The sequence below is a fragment of the Athene noctua genome, chromosome 1, assembly GCF_965140245.1.
Source record: "Athene noctua chromosome 1, bAthNoc1.hap1.1, whole genome shotgun sequence".
Classification (NCBI taxonomy): Eukaryota; Metazoa; Chordata; class Aves; order Strigiformes; family Strigidae; genus Athene; species Athene noctua.
In genome coordinates this window covers 161,701,990-161,724,881 of record NC_134037.1, presented here as the reverse complement: position 1 = coordinate 161,724,881, position 22,892 = coordinate 161,701,990, and the positions used below count along the sequence as shown (strand labels likewise).

The window sequence follows — 22,892 nt, the reverse complement described above, 5'->3', positions numbered from 1 at the left end:
CTGACATGGCGGGGCCCGGGGAGTAACCCGGCCCCGGGTCACGTGGTGCCCTCGCCGCGCGCGCGCTCCCTCCCTCCCTCTCCTCCCCCCGCCCCCCCCCCTTCTCTCTCTCTCTCTCTCTCCTGTGGGTGGCGCGGGGCCGGGAGGCCTGCACGATCCCAGGGTGCTGTGCGCGGCGTGGGCTCCGCCATCCCGCTGGGAGAGACGGTCTGTGCCGGGGCTCTGCCAGCGAGACGCCGCACCGAGCGAGCGAGGGAGCGCGAGGGAGAGCGAGCGAGGGGAGAGCGCGAGCCCCGCCGCCGAACGGCCATGTCCGCGCGCAGCCCCTGAGCGGGACCGGCGGCCCCTCCTCCCCCTCCCTCCCTCCCTCCCTCCCTCCCCCGCGCGGGCGCCCGCCCGCATCAACCGCCGCCGCCAACATGGAGGCCGTGAACGCCTTCAACCAGGAGGTGGGAGCCGGGGAGCGGGGCGGGGGAGGGGAGCGCCGGACGGGGGCCCGCGGTAGGGCAAGGGGTGGAAGGGGGGGGGACGGTCACGGTGGCCGCCATCGCTCCCCCCCCAACCCGCGCTCGGCTTCCGGCTCTGGGCCGTGCGGGCCCGGTGCGGCGCCGTCAAGAGGCCTGCGCCGGGGAGGGCGCGGGCAGCGCTCGGCCTGGCTCGGCCCGGGGCCTTTCGCCGGCTCGGGGAGCGGAGGAGTGGGAAGGGGGGGGGGGGGGGGGGGGGGGGGGGGCGGAGATCGGGTCTCCTGAGGAAAATGGAGGCGAGCGGGGTCAGGCCCGCCACGGCAGTTGCAACGGCCTGGAGCGTTCCCTGAGCGACGCCGCAGCCCGGGTCCCCGCACGGGCTGGGCCGGAGCGGGGCGGGGGGGGAGCTCGCTGAGGGGATCTTCGGGCTCCCCTCTCTGCCCCCACCCCCCTCTGCCAGTTTCTTCCTCACCCCGCTGGGGAGCGTCCGAGCCGGGATCCCTGTTACAAGGCGTTCCCACTGCGTGCGTGTTGTTAAGGAGGGGGAAGCCGCGTTTCAGGGCGCGAGGCACTTTTATTTCCTCGCAGTGGTTTGGCGAGAGACCTGCCATGTGAACAGGCGGCAAATAGGATAGGCTGGAGGTTGAATAGGGAGAGGGAAACCCGTGAGGGGACTCAGCTCTCTGTAGAAACGACGCCTGGGGATGAGGCTAAGGGATCGACCCCCAACACTAGAGACAGGGGAGGTAGGTTGGAAAGCGGAAGGCGTTGGGTGTCCTTTCATGCTGCACTGAAGGTTCTTGTTGTCTTCTGATTTTTTTTTTTTTTTTTCATTTGGCTTCCTTAGCCACTCGAAATTGGAAACAAAATGGGCCGTGATTTGTTTTTTGCATCATATATAACAAAATGGCATCTACTTTATAAAGTTTTTGACACATGACTTAAAATGATTCTTAGATTAGATGACACTCCTGCCTCGGTGTGACGGTTTGACTTTTCCAGTTCCTGTATGGACTATAGAATATGCATATTCTCGTTGCAGATAATAAGTTAAAGCAAAGCCAGAACCTATTCCAGAACGTTTAATATGTTTTGAAGGTTAGGTTGCTGTGCATGTTTGCTGGACAGAAACAGGAAAAATGGCAGATTACTCTCATGTGATGAAGTCATGCTGTGTAAAGTTCACTCTCTGCAACTGCTTGTCATACACACACGCACAACTGCAAATCTACTCATCTTTAACAAAATTATAGCAGTACAAAGTGAAAAGTAGGTAGCATACATCTCCTGTTAACAATTCTATTTTTATTTATTTGCCAATGTTACGGGTGTACTGTGCTGTTTTGAACTAGTGGTATGGAAGGGTACAAAGCAACCTTTCCAGATACATTAAAATAGAATGACACGCATGCGGCATTTTCAATTTTAGTGTAAACAGAGAACAGAAGTATTCTTACCTGCCTAAATATAAACAGAAGCAGATGATTGCTTTTGCTTCATTCATTTCAACATGTTGCTACCTGATAAAACTTAATTGTGCAGACAGTGCTTATTGTTTCTCAAGCAGTAAAAAACACTTTAATTTGCTGATTTGGTGGTGGATGTATGTGTGACTTCAGAGTGAAAGCAGTGTTTCTTGGTATTCTGGGGCTAATCTCTGTTTTAGAAATGGGCATGTTTTATTTCATACATCTCAGATGCAGTACAAGTGTGATGCTTTTGTTTGCTACAATCAGAAATACGGAGCGAAATTCTGATGGCTGTCTGCTGAAAGGTAGTAAAACACTAGATTTCATTTGAACATCAGTTATGGGGAGGAAAACTATATTTGCTAAATTCCCTATTCTGCAATCGTGTGTGTATAACTAGTTCAATAGGACTACTTCCGCATAAAGCTAGCATGTTAATAAATTCAGGCTTTGTGTCCTGTTCTCAGAAGGTATGTTTATGATATTAGCTAAGAACATAAAGTCCAGTTCTTAAAGTGTTCTCTTAACTTTCCAGCATGTGTTGCTTGAAGCGCTATGTGCAAAACAATACATACTAAAATAAAGTGTGAAACATCTCGAACTTTTTTGAGGGGGGTAAGATTTACAGTCAGATATTGTTCCATTTCTGGGCTTTCTCAGTGAAAGCCGAGAAAGTGAAAGAGCTGTTTTACAAAAGGTCTCAACGTCATTCACAGAATGGTGGGAATAGTGCAGGCCAGCGAGTATGTGAGAACTCATTTTGTGTTATAATGCATGGATGTTGTGAGGACTACAGAGGTACCAGTCTCTGTTCACTGAATAGTTAATTATTTTATTGAGAGTGGAATAGCTTCAACAGCGAAGATCGGGGTATCTACAGGATACCCTGTAGGTCAAGGATTCCTGAACTTGCTGGCTGTACAATACCATTGTAGATAGAGAACAGCACTTTTATAGTGGTAACTTGAATTGCCGCAGCCGTGAGTTTTGTGCTGGACTTCCCATGTATGTTAGAGGTGATGCGCTTCGAGCTTTACTGTCCCTTCTGCAGAGGTGACAGATGCCAGCTCCTTGCGAGTCTGCATGAAGGAAGAGATGCCACTTATTGCTTCAGGTGATAAGATTGTTTGGGATTTTTGTGGGGTTTTAGCAATTACAGCAATTTCTTGAATGGTGGGAGGTCCAAGTTCAAATCAGGTCTGTAAATTAAGCATCCTCTTAAGTTCTTAGGTTCATATGCTCTTTTCAGACAGAAGAGTTGAGGGAGCAAGAGAAAAGCACCAGCAACATTTTTATTTCTGTAATTCAAACTGTTTTGTTTTGGCTGAAGCTGTTCACCCAGTCCAGTAGAAACCATTAGTAGTTTTGGCTGGCTTAGGTTCCAATTCTGCTCGGAAGTTGAGTTTCTGCCCTTTGGGTTGTACGCTTCTGACAGTATGTATGATTATGTTGCAGTGAAGTAACAAGTTTCTGCCTGTCAGCTAATTGTGATAAGTACGTGATCTTAACTGCCCATCTGAACTGTGAGGTAAAACTTAAATATAGAGGTTTGAGCTAGCTCGTCACAGTTAGCAATTGTGGCAAGCTAGGAAAGAACATTTAGAGTCAATTAGTTTGGCTCTGGCAATGGGTGGTAACTTACACGGGTTGCGTAATTTGATCGTGTTTGATTGTGTTGCCCATTCCCTTAGTCCTGTTCTTTGTACTTATATTTTGAATGCAAGTTTACCAGCAAATGTGCCTCTTAAAAATTCTTATTTTTCCACAGGAGCAAGCACATTTTTTGTATTGACCAAACACATTTGCTGCTTTATTTTTATCCTGCTGTACTCTGAGCAGATATTACCAACTGAATAGGTGGGATTTGACAGTTATATAGTATAGTATGTTTTTTAGTTCATACTGAATCCTGGAAGAATGAGAATTCATGTACTATTAGGTGTGTATGTTATGTTAAATGAATATTTTAGTTAATTAGTATAATAAAGTTAAATTACTTAGAGTGTAAGTAAATCACAAAAGGTAACTTGATAATGTTGCAAAACTTTGTTATACTTTTGAAAAAAACAATCATTTTTCTAAGACAAACAAAACCCAAACTACACATCTGCCATGGTTTATAAAGGTTTTAATCCTTGTCGTTTTAATTTAGAGGATATGTGCTTCCTTTTCTTTAATCTGAAGAATTTAAGGGATAATTACTGATTATAAAAGTTAGAAATAGAGATTTCTTCACGGTCTTGCTTCTGGAAGTAGAATAAAGTCAGGTCTCCTATTTTGTAATCTGACATTTGTATTGAGTAATGCAGTATATTCACTTAATCGTGTGTCTCAGGTTGGTAATCTGTACCACTGAAACAACTGATATCCCACTTCAGTGTCCCTAGATCACAAACGGGATAGATATTTTATAGCCTGTTTCTTTAAAGTTAGAGCTGCAACTTTCTTCTTTACTGTTTATCCATGTTCAGTGGACTGGACAGTTGTATTTTTGATCTAGTAGAGCTATCTTGTGCTAATGGTAAAGCTTCATTTTGCATGTTCTCTTACAATCTGTTTCTCCCTGTTCTTCCCCTCCCCTCCCCAGGTCCTATAAATAGAGGTTAGCAGGATGTCCTTTATGGTGGTTCTTCAGCAGTTACTGGAACTCGTGAACCCCAGTTAGATTCCCTCTGTTGTATGGCAAAGCAGCAAGGGCACAACTACCAAAATCTGTGGTTGGAAGAAAGATTTGGCACCCCTTGTCTCTTTGAGAAAACTGTGAAAGCTACTACCTGTTGTAGCTGCCTAAAATGATTCCCATATTCCAGCAGGTGCAATGGACTGTATTTTTAAGTCGGTGCTGCCTCCCACATGTCCTGGGAGAGTGCTTAACCAGCGGTTCAAATGCTATTTAGATGGGGTAGAAGGAGAGAAAGATAGGGGAGTTCTACTTGAGTTTTAGTGTGAATTCAGTCCCTTTTTTGGATTGTGAGACCCATACTGAAATTATTGCAAAAGTAGTGTGCAGCTCTTTTGGACTGGAAGTTGCTTTCTTGCTTTTATCACTGTATCATGGTAATTGAAGGGTCATCATCGCTGCCATCCGGAAAGAGCTGTGTATTCTGTTGCTTCTGGACTGAACTGTTTCCACAATACTAAAAGCTGTGGCATTCTTGTAGAGATTCTTGGTAAGAGAAGAAATGAGATGAAGAGCTTTTCAGGGGACATGTTGGACTTACGAGCATAGCGCTGATTCTGAGAGGCATATGAGTCAAAAATATTGTGCAGAAAACAAAATTCTATTCTGTGTACTTTTATGTCATTTTCATGTGAGTTTCAGTGATTCAGAATTTATGAATGGTCGTCTTAGGCCACAGAAATAGCTTAAGTGAAGTTGAAGTATTACTTAAAGATGAAGTACTATTTAGCTTCATTGCCTGGGGTTTATGTCTGGCAAAATTTAAATCTCACTTTATTTTCCAAAGAATGTAGCCTGACAACCATGAATTTTATGTCGATCTTTTACCTTCAGCAGCACCTAATACTTGGTATGCTTCACAGCTGATGGTCAAGAATTTAAAACTTACATTGATCCTCTGAGACATAGCTTAGTGACAGAAGTTTAGTAGACATCATTGTCTTCCTCCTTGTCTTAGTAGCTCAAGGAAGAATGGGGACCTGAAGAGGAAAGGAAGCAATGAGTTTTATAGGGGAAGTAAAATGTAACAGATTTTCTTAGGACTTATGTATTTTTTAAAACATCTGACCCTTTGAAAATCTGATCATGCATTAATAGTAACGGTGTTTTGTTAGCAAAATAGAATGGTATCTGTGCTTGTTACTCACATCTTCCATCATCATTTTTCTAGCTACAAATAGCTAAAATTATACATCTGTAAGTGACTTGTAGTTTGGCTGCATTGGGTGATTTCTAAATGCATAAATAAAATACATTCAAAAAAATAATGAATGTACAGAGTGCTGACTGTCATATGTGTGTATGGAGCCTGCTTAGAGAAATGTTCTTGAACATGTAAGACTTGATGAAATCGTTGAAGGCATGTTAGACTGCTCTGTGAAAATTGGAGGTGGGAAGACTGAATGAGTATTGTAACAATGACCTGAGTGCTCAATAGCTGCTAATCACTAAACACTCTTTCTTTCAGTAAATCATGCTTCTATCTATGCTTCTTCTCTTCTGTGGGTTTTATTTAGTAATTACACAAAATGGAGCCGTACCTCTTTATTTGTAAATAAAGAGACCTTTTTATGTCAAAGACACTTTGTCAAGAGAGCAAAGCCAGGGAAGTCAATTAAAGTCTTAAAAGGTATTTTTACATTCCTATGTTATCTCATGCTTAAAACAGATAGATAGACTTAAGATCGTACATCAAGCTTGAGACACCCCAAAGGATATAAGCCTGATATTTTTCTCCTCTGTGTCAATGGGATAAGTCTGACTGGATGACACTGTCTTACTTCTTTCCTAATTGCTTTAGGTTTGGAAAGTGTATGAGCTGCCTTTTTTTTCTGACCACGTGTCTTATGTTTTTCCCTTGGCATCCCTGTTCCTTCTCTACTGGCATGCACACGTCACTGTCTGGTTTTGCTTTTCTTGTAATGAATTCGGTAATGAAGTGAAACTGATATTATTCCTACACTGCAACTTGCTCTTGTGCTGAAGACGTGCTGTGCTCAGACATGCTGTCTTTTTAGGATTCTAAGGTAAGGGTGTGGGTAAATTGGAAAGTAATGATTTTCCCTTTTGCTTCAAAAACCCATAGTTCTCAGGTTTCTGTGTAAAGTAGACCCTGAAAGGGCATTAATTGTAGAATGGCAGAAACTAATAATTTTCTGCTTGAAGGACTGAAAACTAAAGGACATCATCCTATTCCTTTTCCATTACCTACGTCTCCTAGTACACCTCACCCAGGGCTTATATACTGGAGCAGTTTGAGTTGGAAGGCCTTCTTAGTTCACTTCTGCCACATGTTTTTTATAGTACTACTTTACTTTATATTGAATTTAAATTTGGGGGTGGTTACTAGCTTGCTCTTTAAATAGCAGGCGATATGGTTAGACTCTCTTTTGCTATCTGCTGTGGTTTAATGCGTAGTTTATCTTTGTTATCTATTTGTATTTATTAGCCTGAAAATGACCAGGTGATTTTTCTGCCTTTGAGGTTCTTGGCTTTATAGGTATTTTATCCTGTACTTCCATACTGTTGTGAAAAGTACACAGAAATACAGAATGAATATTTTTGTATTGTGGCCTGAGTTTAGTAGGCTCTTTAATACCTACACTTTTTTGTAGTACATGAGTTGATACAGAGCAACAAAGAAGTTATTCTTTTTAAAAACATGGTGCTTTTAAAAAAGCGTGCAGCTACAGTGCACAGGCTAAAATATAGGGATAGAGTTTCCAAAAATGTTTGTAAATTCTTAAATTGAACTTGTATCCTAAACTAGAGTTCATGTAGAACAAAAGTGTGGTTTTTTCATACTACTGTCAACAGGTAAGACTATTGTAACTGAAATAGGAAAGTTTTTCTTATGACCATTGCCTTAATGATTTTAATAACATTTTGTGGCTAAGCCTTTCTACTAGTTTTTCTACATTAGTTTTTCCTTGTTTAAGAAAAAATCCACCCAGACAACAGGAGACAGTTCTTCTTAAACTATTGAAATTATCAAAACTGAATAAAGATATAAGTCTTGAATAGTCCTTAGATTAATTAGTTCTTAGGTAAAATTAAAGTTTCACTTCATTTCTTTTCCCTTGCTGTCTCTTGCTCTGTGGTACCACCACATGCCAGTGAATGGGATACCTTGGGTGGTTTTCATTGCCAAATGAATGGATTTTGGGCAGAGGGCTGTAAAAACAGAGGGAGAGCTACACTCCTGCTTTTTTCTTTAGCCAATGGTGTCATTGTATGGGGAATGAAGGTAGGGAACAACTAGGAGCTGTTTTGTTTTCTCCAAACATCCAGTTGTGGTTGGTCAAAGCAGCAAGTAATTTCTAGCAGGTCAAGCTGTACAGGGCAAAAGCATTCCAGGGACAGGCTCCTGTTGTGAGGAAACCCTCCCAAGCTGCAAATTATCATTGCCTTTGTTACATTCATCACATTTCTTTTTTTTTTTTTTTTAATAAAGTGTAAGTTTTTCTCTCTAGGTTGTTTCCTGAGGTGATCATGGCGCCCTTTGAAGAATTAGATGTATTATTGGAAGGATGCCTCTGTGAAACTAGGGGTTTTTTATATATTGGTTTGGGAAATGTGTATGAAAGAAGATCCAAGTCTAATTGAACAGAAGCAAATGCAAAGTACATGGATGTCTTACTGAGCAGTTGCCCCTTCTAACAGTGAAAATCCATGAGAAGCTAGTAAAGTTGTTAAAATATAGATTTACATGTCTTTAAAACATGGTTTTGACAAATGTAACTATCATACTGAAAAATAAATTAAAAATTAGCTTTAAAATAGTTATGTGGTATTCAAAATCTTAAAAAAATTTAAAAATGCAACAAAGTTTTGATGTGCTATTCCAAGAGATAGTGATGGGTGTATTTTTGAAGAGTGCAAAATACATATATATATACACACACACACACATATATATGTGTATATATATGTATGGATGCATATATATTTTTATATAAAAATATTTGAATCGGTTTGATGCATGTTCAGCTGTAGTTTATCCTGAGCTGGAAATAGCTGTGTGTACTGACCTCATTGCTTTTACTATGTTTTTGTTGCTGTTGCCCAGAGTGCTGTCTGGAACAGCAAAGGAGCAATTTACAGTGATCTGCTCAATCCTGTTCTTCTAAAGCGCTTGTTTATTCCTGCCTTATTAGCCTAAGTTTCAGCCTCTTGTGTTCTTGAACTAATGCCTTCTCCAAGCTACCATATTCTTTATTGCATCCTCCCTGGCTACTTCAGTGCATCTAGCTGATTTCACTTTTTTCCTGCCCTCTGGCAGTTTCTTTCTCCTTGGATTTCTTTTTTTTCCCCCTTGTTGCAGCGTCATTCTTGGGATACCTTTTAAGACACTGCATTTTATTTTTTGCTGCCACTTGTTTATTGTCATCTTCTGTCCTGCTATGAGCTCTCCCAGTTTCCTGGTTCTCTCCAGTTGTGTTTCTGAAAAAAGAACACTGAAGTGCTGCTTTCACACTGGCTTCTTTGTTCTTGTTATATGGGACTGGCTCCTTTTTCTGGAGGACCAGTTGCTTCTTAGTGTGTAAAGGAAAGGATATAGAGTGCCTGTCTTAACGTTGGCTCTTTTTTTCCTCCTTCATGTAATTTTTCAAGCCTTCTGGTGGTTAGTTTGTGGGTGATGGTTTTTGGAAATTACTTCTTTTGTGTCTTTCATTAACCTCTTAAACCAGATTTTCCCGACTTTTAACAATAGCACCAACATTGTTCATCAAGAGCCTTTGCATTTATTCTAAAGAAATATATTTTGAAATTAAAATTAAGATTTTTTTTAAAAAGCAAGGCAACTCACAGACACACCCCTCCTTCTGTCTTTTATCTGACAGTTTTTATTTGTCTGTACTGTGATTTCTCAGCAATCAGGGATGTTAGCTGAAGTACATCTTCAAGTGTGAATGGCTTTGGAAATCAAACACTCTGGCACTAGATCTTGCCTTTTATGGAGATTAGTAATGAAAAGTCATGGTCTTGACTTCATGTTGGTGTTGGGAAAAGGTACCTGGCTATCACTGTCTTGAAGGACGTATTTCTTCTTTCATATTTCCTGGATTAGAAATTGAATTAAGAAAGTAATTACCTTCTTGCCTGCTCTTTGTATTTTATTGGTGTAAGGCATTTATTTTGTATTGCTGAAAGTCTTGTGTCACTTTACTTGCCTTGAAATATTTGGCCAAATTTTTTTACCTTCTGCATTGTTTTTTCCCTTAACTGAGACGGTGGATAAATCTGGGTAAGTTGGTCACTTCACAAGTAGCTTGGAACTTGAAATGAATAGAAAAATAAAGAGATAAATTTCTTAATGACATCTTACTTTTTGTTACACTGTCAAATGAAGATACTTTTATTCTCTTATTTTGCTTTGTGACAAATAATTGATTACATCTTTGGCTAGTATTCAAGGGGTCTATTTTTTCTTTATTGTGTAGAGCAAAATCAAATTATGTAATGCAAAACCATTTTTTCTGTGATTTGTGAGGAATATTTCAACATAAAAATCATGACAATATAATCATTCTACCTTTAGTGAGCCACAGCTGAAATAGGAATTTAAGTTTATGGGAAGAATAGAAAATAGTATTTAATGAAGCAGAGCACCTAACCATGAGCTGTGATATAGAAGGAGGAGTTAAGAAGTAGTACTGGGATGTCCTGGATTTAAAAAAGTAGCACTGGGATGTCCTAGCTTCTCCTTCTGCTTGGAAGATGGGGAGAAAGATTGGAGAAGAGAGAATGGTCCTGACGAGCCTATGTGGATTATGCTTCGAGGTCTGATGACTAGTAGAACAGAAGTATGCACAGTGCACTATAAAAACATAGTGTAGCATATGATGTAGGTTTTACAAATGGTTATTTTAAATTATGAAATTACAACAGCAGCTTATGGAGCATATAGAATTCAGTGTAGATCCAGAGTAGGCAGAGTGGTCTGGAGAATGGTGAAATGTACATTGGATTTTTGTGTCTTCTGGTGTGTGTGCATGTATGCTTGTCCAGACTGTAGGACTGCTATTTAAAAACAAACCTCCCCAAATCCCTTATTTCCCTATTCCCTTAAAAAGCTCTACAGGAAGCAGAGCATAAGAATGTCACGCCTCTTCAGGTGGTACTAGGGTCCTGAGGAAGATGTATCCCTCTTCCCTCAGCTTTCTGTGTTCAGCCCTTCATGGATGTTTCATCAGCTTGTGACAGTTGTGTGTGCAAGTTTTAATTTCTCTCAGTTTCTGAAATGTGAAGCTAATGCTTGTTTCCAGAGTTAAGGTCAGTACTGAAAGACTGAGAGGTGCCTTTTCTGAACGCCTTGGGTCAAGACGTTTTGAAAGTGTGTTTTAATAAATTTCTTCACACATGGTAATGTCACGGTGATGCTATTTGTGAAAATGAAGTTTGGGGTTCTTTTGCTTAAAGTCATACTTCCAGATTTGAAGAGCTGAACATCCTACCTGTATCCTACATGTTTTGAATATAGAATATGGTTTCTGTGAATTCAGATTTAACACACTTCCCCCCCCCCCGTATTTAAATCTAGCACTGCAGAATCCCTTTTTGTGCTTAACAGTCTTAACAGTAATAGCACTTTTCTTAACTTCTGATATGATTAAAACTCTTTGAAATAGTGTGCCTGGGCTATGTTTATAGAAAGAAAATCAGAATTATTCTGTAAATCCGTTTCACAGAATGTCTCAAACTGTCATATATAAAGACTTCTGAAAACTTTGTTCTTGAAGATTTAAATTTTCCACAGAGTGATGTTAGTGTGGAGAATAGTTGGTGCAGTTAATTTTAATAATATGGTATGGTCATAACAAGTGAAATGATAAACATATCTGTTAAAGACATTTGCAATTCCTGTATATAGTGGGATAATTTGAAAACTTAGTGTTGATTTGATTAACTTGATGGATGAAAAGTTGTCATACTTTTATGCACATTATTTTAAGATTATAGGATTATGTCAGTCTGGCTATCTGTAGGACCGTTCTGATATTTCTATTTGGTAAGCTGATACTCAGGCTAATTTAAATTGAGGTGCAGTTGTTTTGAGTTTATATTGTTTTTGTGAAGTAGCAAGTTCCCATACTATAAATTAGCTGTGCCCGTACCATGTTAGCAGATACAAATTTTCAGATACAAATGGAACTTTGACAGCAGCCTTATCAAAATCTGGTAAATCAGTGAATACGTGTTAGCTCACAAGGAAGATAGCTTTGAATGTTGCCTAGAAAGATCTTCTTTGTTAGTCTTTGTTTCAAGGGCCAGCCAGCATTGTGGCGATATGTAGTGTGGAATGTCAGTAATCAATCAGTTGTCTGAAATGTTGTCTTATTGGTTAGCTGCTTAAATTTCAGAATACATTTTTAATATTTGTTTTCTCTGTTTAGCTCTTTTCACTGATGGAGATGAAACCTCCTATTTCCCGAGCAAAAATGATTCTCATCACAAAAGCTGCCATTAAAGCTATTAAGGTAAAGTACAATAGAACAAACGTGAAACTGTAACAGTAGCGATGTTCTATTATTTTACTTCTAAGTAAATGCATCTCTGGATTTCTAGCCTTAGCTTCATGGTAACTTTATTCTAGTTGGCGTTAAGAATGTTATCTAGAAAAAAGTGGGTGGTGAATATAATCTCTTGGTTTTAGACTAGTAGCATAATGCCAGCTTGATGATTTTTTTTTTTTTTTTTTTTTTTTTTTTTTGATTCATTGCTACACCCACTATGGTGTTGTCATTTTTATGTAATAAAATTTTAAATGTTGCAGGATGCAGCTGCACCTTAGCATCTTAAAACATAGCAGGCTGGCTTAGAGAGTAAATCCAGAAAGCTCTCACTAGTACTCTAGAAGCAGTATGTTCTTTGTGTACACACACACACACTTCTGACAGAAAGGATGGCTTGTTTCTGTCAGTTCCCCTCATGAAATCTTTTTTCTGTGTGCTTGATTAACTTTGCTTGATAACATCCTTCTTTTTATAATGTGACTACAGTATTTCATAGACTTTCCTAAATGATAGTAAGCACAGAGTTAAAATACTTCTAAAATGCTACACCACTGTTGAATAGATGATAAATTAATGTATTTATTTTCCAGCTCTACAAGCATGTTGTCCAGATTGTAGAGAAGTTTATCAAAAAGGTAAAAAATATAATCTATTGATAAAGATATTGTTTGTATTTGTTATTACATACTATTAATAATGCTAGTAAATAAACAAAAAGGCTTCTGTTATTCAGGGATTGAGAGAGGAAATTCTGTTTAGGTGGGATTTTATACATTTTGGTATCTCTTTGCCTATATAATCTCATTTTAATTTTGTGTAGTACATTAGGAAGGGGAGGAAAAAAAAAAATCTGAAATTCTGCCTTTCTCCTCTACCCAGCAAGTGGGGAGGAAACTGGAGGTACTGAACTTCAAATTAATTTTCACTGGCTAAGATAAAACGTATTTTCTGAAAATACGTTTTTTTTTTCATGCTTGCCTAGACATGTAGAGCAACAGGCTAGAATGTAATACTCACTAAAAACCAAACTATCATGCTGCCTAAAGTAAGTTCCTGTGAGTGAACAGGAAAATACTCTTTTTTTCATTCAGAGTCCTTCAGAGACCTCCAGAGAGAAGAACTTTGCATTAAATTCTGGAGAATAAGAGTTTGTGGAAGTAGTTCAGTGCATTGAGTGTGAGGTAGCTTGATAGCAAGAGTTGTGACAGTGTACTGTAATGTAGTAGATCTGTTGTTGTGGTGCCATGTTGTCAAGCTAAAGGTACTTAAGAAGTAGTGATTGAGAAGATAAAGGCTGCTTCAAGCTATCCAGGTATATTTATTCTGTCACAAATGTGAACGCATGTTTTTCTTATTTTTCATTTCTATAAACAAAACAAAAGTAAAGCACTAAGAGAATTCTACATAGAACAAGTTAAACCAAATTAACATACTTTTTTTCTACCTAAGTAAACTAAGATATCCTGTAAGGATCTAAGATGAATGCATGTTACCTTGTTAGTATCACTGCATAATAGAAAAGTATTTTTATGTTTTCAGTGCAAACCAGAATATAAAGTCCCTGGACTGTACGTTATTGACTCTATTGTTCGTCAGTCTCGTCACCAGTTTGGAACGGACAAAGATGTTTTTGGGCCAAGATTCTCTAAAAATATTACTGCCACATTCCAGTATTTGTATCTCTGTCCATCTGAAGACAAGGTACAGCTGTAATTTCTCAAGTGTTGTTGTCAATTGGTAACAGTACTACATTGATGTTTCCACCTATGTGAAAGCTAATTCTGTGATTCTCTATGGCCATGGTAGTAAATGTTATTAGATGAAATGGTAAAACATGGTGAGAAAGATTATCAAAAGTGATAGTTAAATGCAAGTTCTAGTTTAAATATTTATTTTGCCTAACTTCCATCAGTTTTGCTTTGCTTATGCAGATACTTCAACAGTGTGTGTGACTATGCCAAATCTTTTCTTCTTGAGGCTCCCTCAGGAAAACTTACTATGGAAGGTTGTGTCTCCCACAAAAAGAAGGTGTTATAGGAGAAGCTCCTTTGTGGAGGTTCTGCTCCGAAATATTTTCTAAGAAAATCATTGTGTTAATTTCTTCAGCCTTTACAAATCCCATACTTGAGAATTTCATTGCTTCTCTCCATTGTCAAGTCTGGTTAAAGCCTGAGTTTTCTTAGTTTTATTGTACTTGCTGACAGAACAGAGGCTCAGAAAGTATCCTGAATTCCTGATGGCCCAGGTTGCTACCAACAGAAGGTGGCTTTTATGACTTCTCTCAGAACAATTACAAAAGAGTCCTAGGATGTGTGTTTTAGAAGTTGCCAACTGGTTTTCAGAAAATCACCTACTTGCTTTTTTTCTTACTTGTAGTATTGTAAGAGCAAAATACTATTTTTGAACTTTTTCTCTAACTTTGTAACCAAGTTTTTGAAAGGCTTTGATGCTCTGTAGTTTTCTAATGTGGAACATTTAGACCTTTAAGCTTTGAATCCGATATTCTGGAGCTTCTAGGTTAATACCCTGATGAAATGGAGCAGTTTCTTTCTGTTTTTGTGGTTACCATTTTGTTCATCTAAATGAATTAGCCTATCCATCTCCTTTATGGAACTACCTGATATCTCACCACTAAAATAATTAAGATGCTTTCCACTAGCCGAATGACACTATTTATAACGTGCTTGCTTCAATGAATTTCCAGTACCGAAACAGAAAACCTGATCTACAGATACACAAAATACTGTTGATACACAAAGAGAATGATAACTTTTTTTTAACAGCCTTTCTGTGAGATTAATATGTGACTGAAAACAAGAGTATTAAATATATTCATTTTTGGGCCTTCGTATTATTTCCAAGTCTTCTGGAGAGATAGAATACCCAAAGAAAAAAAAATGCTGCTGTTTTAAAGATAACTTTTTCAGACCTAAATCTTATTTAAAAATAGCCATTTCACATTTCTCTCTAATTGATCTTGTTGTAGAAAACATTTTGTGAAATTCTTTAATTGCTTAGCTTGTGAAAGTATAGGTGGATTTGCATGGGTGTTTGTAACTGACTCACAGTAAGGCACTTTATTGTTGAAATAAGAAGGAACAGAATTCATTCTTAGCAGCTACAGTAGAAGTTAAAAGCAGTTAAAATGTGCACATGTGCAAGTCATGACTAAGGATACAAAAAGGACAGGTATGTCAATATAACATGTATTCTGACTTTTACCTGCTTGCATATTCCAACTGAAGCAGCACATCTGGTTAGATATTGTTGTTTAATACTGGGCTAAAGAAGGAAAGACTGTTTCCAATTGTTCCTGAAACTTCATTGTTCTTAATGTTAAAAAAAGAAAGAGCTTAAAATAACAGCTGACAATCAGAGGTTCTAATTTAAACTTTCTGTAGTGATCGATTGGAATGTTTTCCACTTGCTTTCCTGATTCTCTTGGATAATGATGGAGATGGGTTTTCTGGTGTCAACATAGAATTGGTTGGGTTAGTAGAAAAAATTTAAAGCAAACAAACTTTAACTAATTTTAAAGCTTTGTTCTTGAATGTTACGGTCTAATTGCCCCTCTCTTCGTTAGGGTTTTCCAGTTCTTCATTTTCTCTCTTCTTCTTGTTACATTTGTTGTTTGCTGCACCACTTTATGACCGTATGTGAAGAAATGGCAGGGCTGGTGTGATTTCCTCTGTTGTATATCAAACTTGCATTTTCAGATTGGCCAGAACAATTTCAGAAAAATGGCACAAGTTGCTTTTTAATTAAAGCATATAGTAAAATAAATTGGCAGTTTTTACTTTTGCCATGTAAGTGGTCTTGCTGACTTATGTGATGACATAGGGGTTGTTAAATAGGTATGCCTGATGATGTTGAACTCCTGTACTGTTCAAACCTTTCTTTTCAACATATGGAAGATAAATTTGGAGTTTGTGAATTAGGAAATTTGTATTTAGTGTTGATGTTTGCTTTTGTTTCAACAGAGTAAAATAGTCCGTGTCCTGAACCTCTGGCAGAAAAATGGAGTATTTAAAATTGAAATAATTCAACCACTTCTGGATATGGCAGCAGGAACTAGTGCCACTGCACCAATGACAGAAAATGCTACTAATAATGAAGGTATGAACGACACTTTAACTTCTTTTTTTAAAAGGGTGTATGGTAAGAGTTTATTTGCTTTCATGTTAAAGTGCCTACTATTAGTTTCAACAGTAGCGTATTAATAAACTCAACTTTGTTGCAGTTATGTGGAGCAGTGGAACTCATTCTAAATAAATGCTGATACTGTATTTCAGAAATTATCAGAACGTGGATGCTTATTTGGAAAATATCTGAAATTTATGTGATGTGTATGCATAGGCAAATACATATATGCACACTGTACTTGCAGATGACTTCAGTGTCCTCTCTTAAAATATTTTAATATTTTTGGTCTGAAATATTTTTCTGTTGTTTCTCAATTTTATAATTCTGATGTCATTTTTTTAATGTTAGAAGCTGAATAAGTAAAGTGTGATCTTACGTGTTAAGAGCTTCATCTTTCTTTGAATAAACTTAGTACCTGAAAGCAACAGCCATCAGTCTCTTTCAGTATGCAGCCCTGAAGTATTTAATTGGTATTTCAAATCCAGTTTCTTGAACAGTAAATTTATGCCTGGCTGTAGTCTTTTACATGGGCTACTGGTTGAAAACCACTGACCTAAAGAGTAAAGTAATGACGGCCTGCCTACAGCATTTTCACTGACCTATTTTATGCCACATAAAAAGCTGGTAGTGAGGTTACTGAATTGTGGTTGAGACTATGCATACCACAGTTCTCTCCTTCTCTGGAGGGCCTTCTTTTTGAGTTTGTAGTCTATATCTCAGACTTAGCTTTGGTAAACTCTTTACATATTGCACTTGTGTTGGAGTAGGACTGGGCAAAACCTAATGGAGTGAGGTGTGGTGACAGACAGCAAAACGATGCACAGTAGCATAAGTGAAAACATCTCCAGTTGTGTTTAGGAAAGTGTATCCTATTGACATGTTTTATAAACATGACAGGGCAGGGGGAGGGAATGTCTTGGCATCTGAGCTTGGGTGCAAACTGGTGGCTATACAATTTCATTCTGATATGACAGGTGAGTGGTGCTATTTTTCCATCTTTGTCTCATCAGTAGTAGCTAACAGGTTGGTTGCCTTCTGCATGGATTTTCATGTACAGAATTACTGATTTCAATTAGATTATTCAGGTGTACCAGAGGGGATAATTTGGCCCTGAAATAAATGTACTAATGAATAATAATAAATATATTAATGCATTATGTGGAATAGAAGCTGTTTAGCTCATAATGCTACAAAAGTCTCTTTAGCCAAAAAAAGAGAGAGGGAGAGAAATGCAATTTTTCTCCTTTGAGCAAGCAAATACCCTTCTGAATATATATAGGAAATAATTTGGGAGTTAATTTATTTTTAAAAACAATCACGTATCTTTTTGCAGTATGTTTATGTAGAGTTTGACTTCTGGGAAAATATTATTCAACACGTTTGCTTGCAGCATGTCAACACTGCAGTTATTTGAACTGCAAACAGATGAATGGCTTTAAAGAAGTTGGTATTGTGAGGCAAACATATTTGCTTAGTGTCTCAAACTAAAAAATATTTCTGTTTGTGGGGTTTTTTTAACTGTCTTTCCTTGTACAGTTTTACAGTAGTCCATTAAAATATACTTGCTAAAGGATAGTTACTTTGTCACAGCACATAGGAATTGATGGCATTACTGCTAATTTACTTTATACTGGCAAAACATTTATAAAAAAAAGCATTGTAATCTAAAGCAAAGGGAATGGGAAAGCTGGATGTGTAGACAAAGCTAATAGCATGCCTTAAAATGTGATCTCAGTTTTAGTAAAGCTTAGTGGAAATGCAAGTCTTTTCCTAGAAGAATGAGTAAAAATTATTTTTATGGTGGAAGGATTTATCTGTCTCATGCAGGCTTGGCTTTTGCCTGTGCAAAAGTGGCATGTGAATAAACCTTGATAAAGAGAGTTGCTTGTGAAATAATTTTTAAAAACCTTTAATTATTACCAGACATTTCAGCAAAAGTTCAGTTACTGCTAGAAAATAGAAAATATTAATAGAAACCCATTTGCTCTTAAAATAAACCATTAGATGATTGATTTGAAATATTAATCCAAAAGAATGAGCCCAGAACTTTGTAACCAGAACTAACATTTTAAGTGTTTTGATACGATTTGCTTAACACTGTTTCAGAGTAATAGTTTTTCTCTTTTCTGAAATTGAAGAATTACAAACATTGAGCTGTGATCTAAAATACCATGCTGGATTAACTTTCAGATAGGCCATTTTTCTTTAGTTTCTTTCTTAGTGTATATAATGTGCAGATGCGAGCAGTGAGTGGAGCAGTTAAAGGCAAAATGAATAGAATATGCTGTTAGGGTAGTTTAGATAGGACTTTTGGGGTTAAATAGAGTATTGTAGATAGACATTTTGTGGAGGTAGATGTATGCACTGAAGAGTAAGATAAATGTTTTGGAGTAACGTAGTGCTTTCTTGATTTCTATGAAACTCCCAGGTTCGCCGCCCCCTGCAGCAAAGGTTCCTTCAGAGCCCCCTCAAGTTACTGCTAACTCAGTACCTACTGTGCCACAGTTACCCAGTTCTGATGCCTTTGCAGCTGTAGCTCAGTTGTTTCAAACAACGCAAGGACAACAGGTAACCTGTTTGTATTTGGTTCCCTTCTAACTTCAGTTTTTATGTTAAATGAGGGGAGGAAAAAAGAAGGGAAGTAATATCCTTGATTTGAAGCAAACCAAAAAGCCTCCCAAAGGTCTTTAGTGGAAAACTTGTAAGAGTTAAAGTCAGTATTTGAATTACCTGTGACCCTTCTATCCAGTAATTATGATACTTGAGGAAAATTCAGTTATAAATTCATAAATAATGAGTTCTGAATTGATGCAGTTACAAAGTTCTAAGAACAGACAGAATATATCAAACAAAATGTTGCATTTTATTGTTTGGTCAACTTAAACATTTGCAGTGTTGAAAGGCCTGAATACTGAAATCTTAGGATCTGCTGAATTTTTCCACTGAAGTATTTAAAAAGTGACTTTTGGTCTTGCTGAAAGTTCTTCATAGTTCATTCAGGTGGTTGGTGGTGTTCATCCTGTGCTGTAGACTGGTTTGGTATAAAATTTACATCCTACAACTCTTCCAATACTATATTTTTATATAATAATTTATACTTAATACTATATGTATTTGTAGCTTCAGCAAATTCTTCAGACTTTTCAACAGCCTCAGAAACCCCAATCACCGGTCATAGATAACACTGTGATGGCTCAGGTTCAAGCTATTACTGCTCAGTTGAAAACTACAGCAGCACAACCACCACCAGAACAAAAAGCTACTTTCCCACCGCCTGAACAAAAAACATCATTTGACAAAGTAAGTCTTCATTTGTTCTTTTAGTTTAATTTTGTCAGTTCAGCAGAAGACTGACTGATGGATGCTTCCATGTCCTCCCTTTGTTAGGAGAAAAATGATGCAAATTTTGTTTCTTCTCTTTCTGTTTGGAAGTTGGCTTCCTGATTTAATAGCCTATGCATTTTCTGAAACTGAGTAAAACTGGTTTGTGACAGTTTCTGATTCTGTATTAGAATATAGATGCTTTTTCTGTTTCTAACCTTGTCTTTAATTCCAGGGCTGTTAGATATCTATAGTAAGACTTTGATAATAAGGATATTTTGGCCACCGATTGTTTAAGATTCAGAAAAAATAGTTGGCTCAATGTAATTTCTTTCAGAAGCTGCTAGATCGGTTTGACTATGATGATGAACCAGAAGCAGTGGAAGATTCAAAGAAAGAAGATTCGGCTCCTTCTCCTTCAGTTTCTCAGCCAGCTTTGTAAGTTTTGTGTCATAGTAAAATTAACAAATCCTTGTTCTAAAAAATCTTTACGTTAGAAGTCTGATTAAATTCCAAGTTACTTCAATGCTTAACTGTTACAGTCCCAAGTTAAAATGTTGTTAACAACTTCTGGTGGTTTAGAGGTTTTTTTGTCTCTTTACTTTGGTGATCCTTTGTAGGTTTGGCATGTTGCGTCATTGATTGAAGAATGTGTTCTGTAGAGAATAGCTCGGTTTTGGATTCAAAATGAGTTCCATGCTTTTATTGCACAACTGAGCGTGTCAGGGCATTGTTAGTAATCAGCTGGATTGCTTTGCTGGCTGGGGGAAAAGATGCTATTCCAAACATTGTGGTAGTTTTAACTATTAAAAAAATTAAAATTGGCTTTGCAGCTTTACATTCTTAAACATTAAATACCCACTCAAACTAACTCAGACTCCTTTCCCTTTTGATATTCATTATGATAAAGTCTTAAATTACATGATCACATACTAGTTTTTTCCACAGGACCTCTCTCTCATTCAGTGCACAGGCTGGATGGTGCTCAATACCTGGGTTAGTCAATATTTCTTTTTTCCCTGCTTCAGTATGTGGCCCCATGTCTTACTTCTGTATATGCCATCCAAACCCTGCTCTCAAAAACAGAATCACTAACTTTGTCATTAGTTTTATTGCTGTGTTTATCACCTTGAGCACTTTAATGTTCCACAAGTGTTAGTTAATTAAAATGCCTTTTGAGTAAATTGGTAGTATTTTCCCTGTAATACAGTTGGAACTCTGGAGTACAGAAAGGTGAGGTGGGTCAAATATGAGCACTGCTTGTGTATGCCCAACTAGAGATCACTGGGCTAGGCTTTTCAGCATGTTTATGTTCTGTTTGTAGCACTTCAAAGCCTCTGTCCTTACTGCCTTACAGTTGTGTAAGATGCCTCTTAAGATTGGATTCCAGTAGTCTCATTTTGGGCACACAAAATCAGTAGTACTCTATCTGAAAAACTGATCCGTCCAGAATCATCTAAGCATTGTATGGCACCTGTGTCTTAAAATGCTACAAAGTTCCATTTCACATCACTATGAAATTCCTTTATCTTCCTGAAATCCTGTTCAGTTTCTTACACAAACTGCATCCTGTAAACAGGTCCTGTTAACTTCAGGGACCTCATTAATTGCCTGAGCACTGTCCATTCTGTGTGTTGAATCAGGAAGTGAATGGCATTACTGTAATCCTTGTGTGATACACATATCCCTTTCTCCTGTGCCCTAAATTCCTCCCAAACTGCAGGTTTTTTTCCAGCAAAAAGTATGGCCAATTTATTTTCCTTCAGGAAAAGGCTTACTACTTTAGTTCCCAAAAGAGGAACTGGAAAGGAAGAAAATTAGCCTAAGGCAGACAACCTCCATGAAAAATTGCCGTAGACTGAGATCTTTAGCAAGATCATAGAAGTACAGGGGGAAGAGAGGCTTAAACCTTTATGTAGCATTTTTTTAAATGTTAAAGGATTGCTCTTACAGTGGAGAAAAGATAAGGAAGCCACTCTTTCTCCTTTTCTTGTTTTCACTTTTTAGAGAGGAAATGGGATCATAATAAAGATAATTTTTCTGTCTAAATTTGAAGCAAGAATGTGTAAATGTACATAGGAATATGTAAAAGACTAAAAATCTGTGTATCTACTGACTTGTCTCACCAAAATATTACTGGTTTTAGTGGATTTCCAGGAGAAGGTATACAACAGCCAGTATTTCCTCAGCTCCCAAATATGGATCCTTTTCAGCAGCGAATGATAGGAATACAACAGGATCCAATGCGGCACCAGGTAACTTCAGGGTTTTCTCTTGTCCCTCTGTTGTGTTATGTTTTCTATCTTTTGTTGTTTTCTTTGGTGCAGGAGTAAGGAAGTGCTGTTCCTATTAGTGAAGAGTGAATATGGCTTAGCCCTTCAGCTTTCCCAAGAAACATATTTTTATTCTTTGTTCTAGTCAAGCTTTGAAGAGCAAAATTTTATTTTATACACCTAAACACTTGACCTACTTCATCTTTCTTGGGCTTCTGGTCTTTTATTGTGACTGGAGCAGAGATACAGTTTTACTTCAGTAAACTGGGGAAGCTAATGTATTTTTTTTTCCTAACTGGAAGTGTTTGTGGTTTTTCTTCTCCAAAGGTTCCGCTTCCTCCTAATGGGCAAATGCCAGGTTTTGGCCTCCTGCCTACCCCGCAGTTTCCACCCATGGCTCAGCCTGTGATTCCACCAACAGCACCTGTACAGCAAACTTTTCAGTCTCCTTTTCCAGTACAGACTGAATCACACATGCAAAAACCACATCAGCAGGTGAGTCCCCCTTGCAGTAAACAAACTAACCTGAATGCTTTAATACACGTCTTTTGCAAATGTGTATAGTTTGTTCAGGAGAGGAAATTTCATGATAACCGTGGGTAGAGATTGCTGTGAGGGTAGCTCACCTGAGAGAAAGTTGGATAGATGCAGTGTTACATGACAAGGCTGGTATTTTGGAAGTCTAGCAAACCCAGCTTATGTATGCTTTATGCCTCCTTTTGTGAAAGACTTGGGCTTGCATTTTGTCCTTCTACTTCTCACTTTCCCTCATACTCCCTTTCCTGTCTCCATCGTGCTTCAAGAGTATTTTTTTCCATGGAATTCTAACAAGGCAATCTCATTCTGGAGAGGAGCTGTCTGGAAAAGTTCATTTTTAAGGGCCTGGTAGATTGCTACTGTAGTGGAAATGGACTCAGAAGTCTGTAAAAGTTTTTAAAAATCCAGCTGTATGTAAAGACCTCTCTCTTGTTAAGTTTTTGGAGGATATTGTTGGTTTGGTAACTGGCTGATGTTAAGAAGAAATC

The 22,892-nt window shown here is 38.2% G+C and overlaps 1 protein-coding gene across 5 annotated transcripts in view; it reads left to right on the top strand.

Moving 5' to 3' along the window:
• Window positions 1–165: 165 nt before the first annotated feature.
• Window positions 166–22,892, top strand: part of SCAF4 (SR-related CTD associated factor 4) — a 46,911-nt gene continuing 24,184 nt past the window's right edge. For 2 of the 5 annotated variants that reach the window (XM_074902762.1, XM_074902746.1), the window contains exons 1-11: window positions 166–449; window positions 12,011–12,094; window positions 12,721–12,765; window positions 13,670–13,831; window positions 16,111–16,246; window positions 18,702–18,841; window positions 19,394–19,573; window positions 19,932–20,032; window positions 20,543–20,590; window positions 21,741–21,849; window positions 22,195–22,362. In XM_074902762.1, the coding sequence (XP_074758863.1) occupies window positions 420–449; window positions 12,011–12,094; window positions 12,721–12,765; window positions 13,670–13,831; window positions 16,111–16,246; window positions 18,702–18,841; window positions 19,394–19,573; window positions 19,932–20,032; window positions 20,543–20,590; window positions 21,741–21,849; window positions 22,195–22,362 (1,203 nt within the window). In that variant the 5' untranslated portion in view covers window positions 166–419. The remainder of the gene's footprint in view (window positions 450–12,010; window positions 12,095–12,720; window positions 12,766–13,669; window positions 13,832–16,110; window positions 16,247–18,701; window positions 18,842–19,393; window positions 19,574–19,931; window positions 20,033–20,542; window positions 20,591–21,740; window positions 21,850–22,194; window positions 22,363–22,892) is intronic. The other 3 variants (XM_074902753.1, XM_074902778.1, XM_074902769.1) reach the window with 3 other exon arrangements.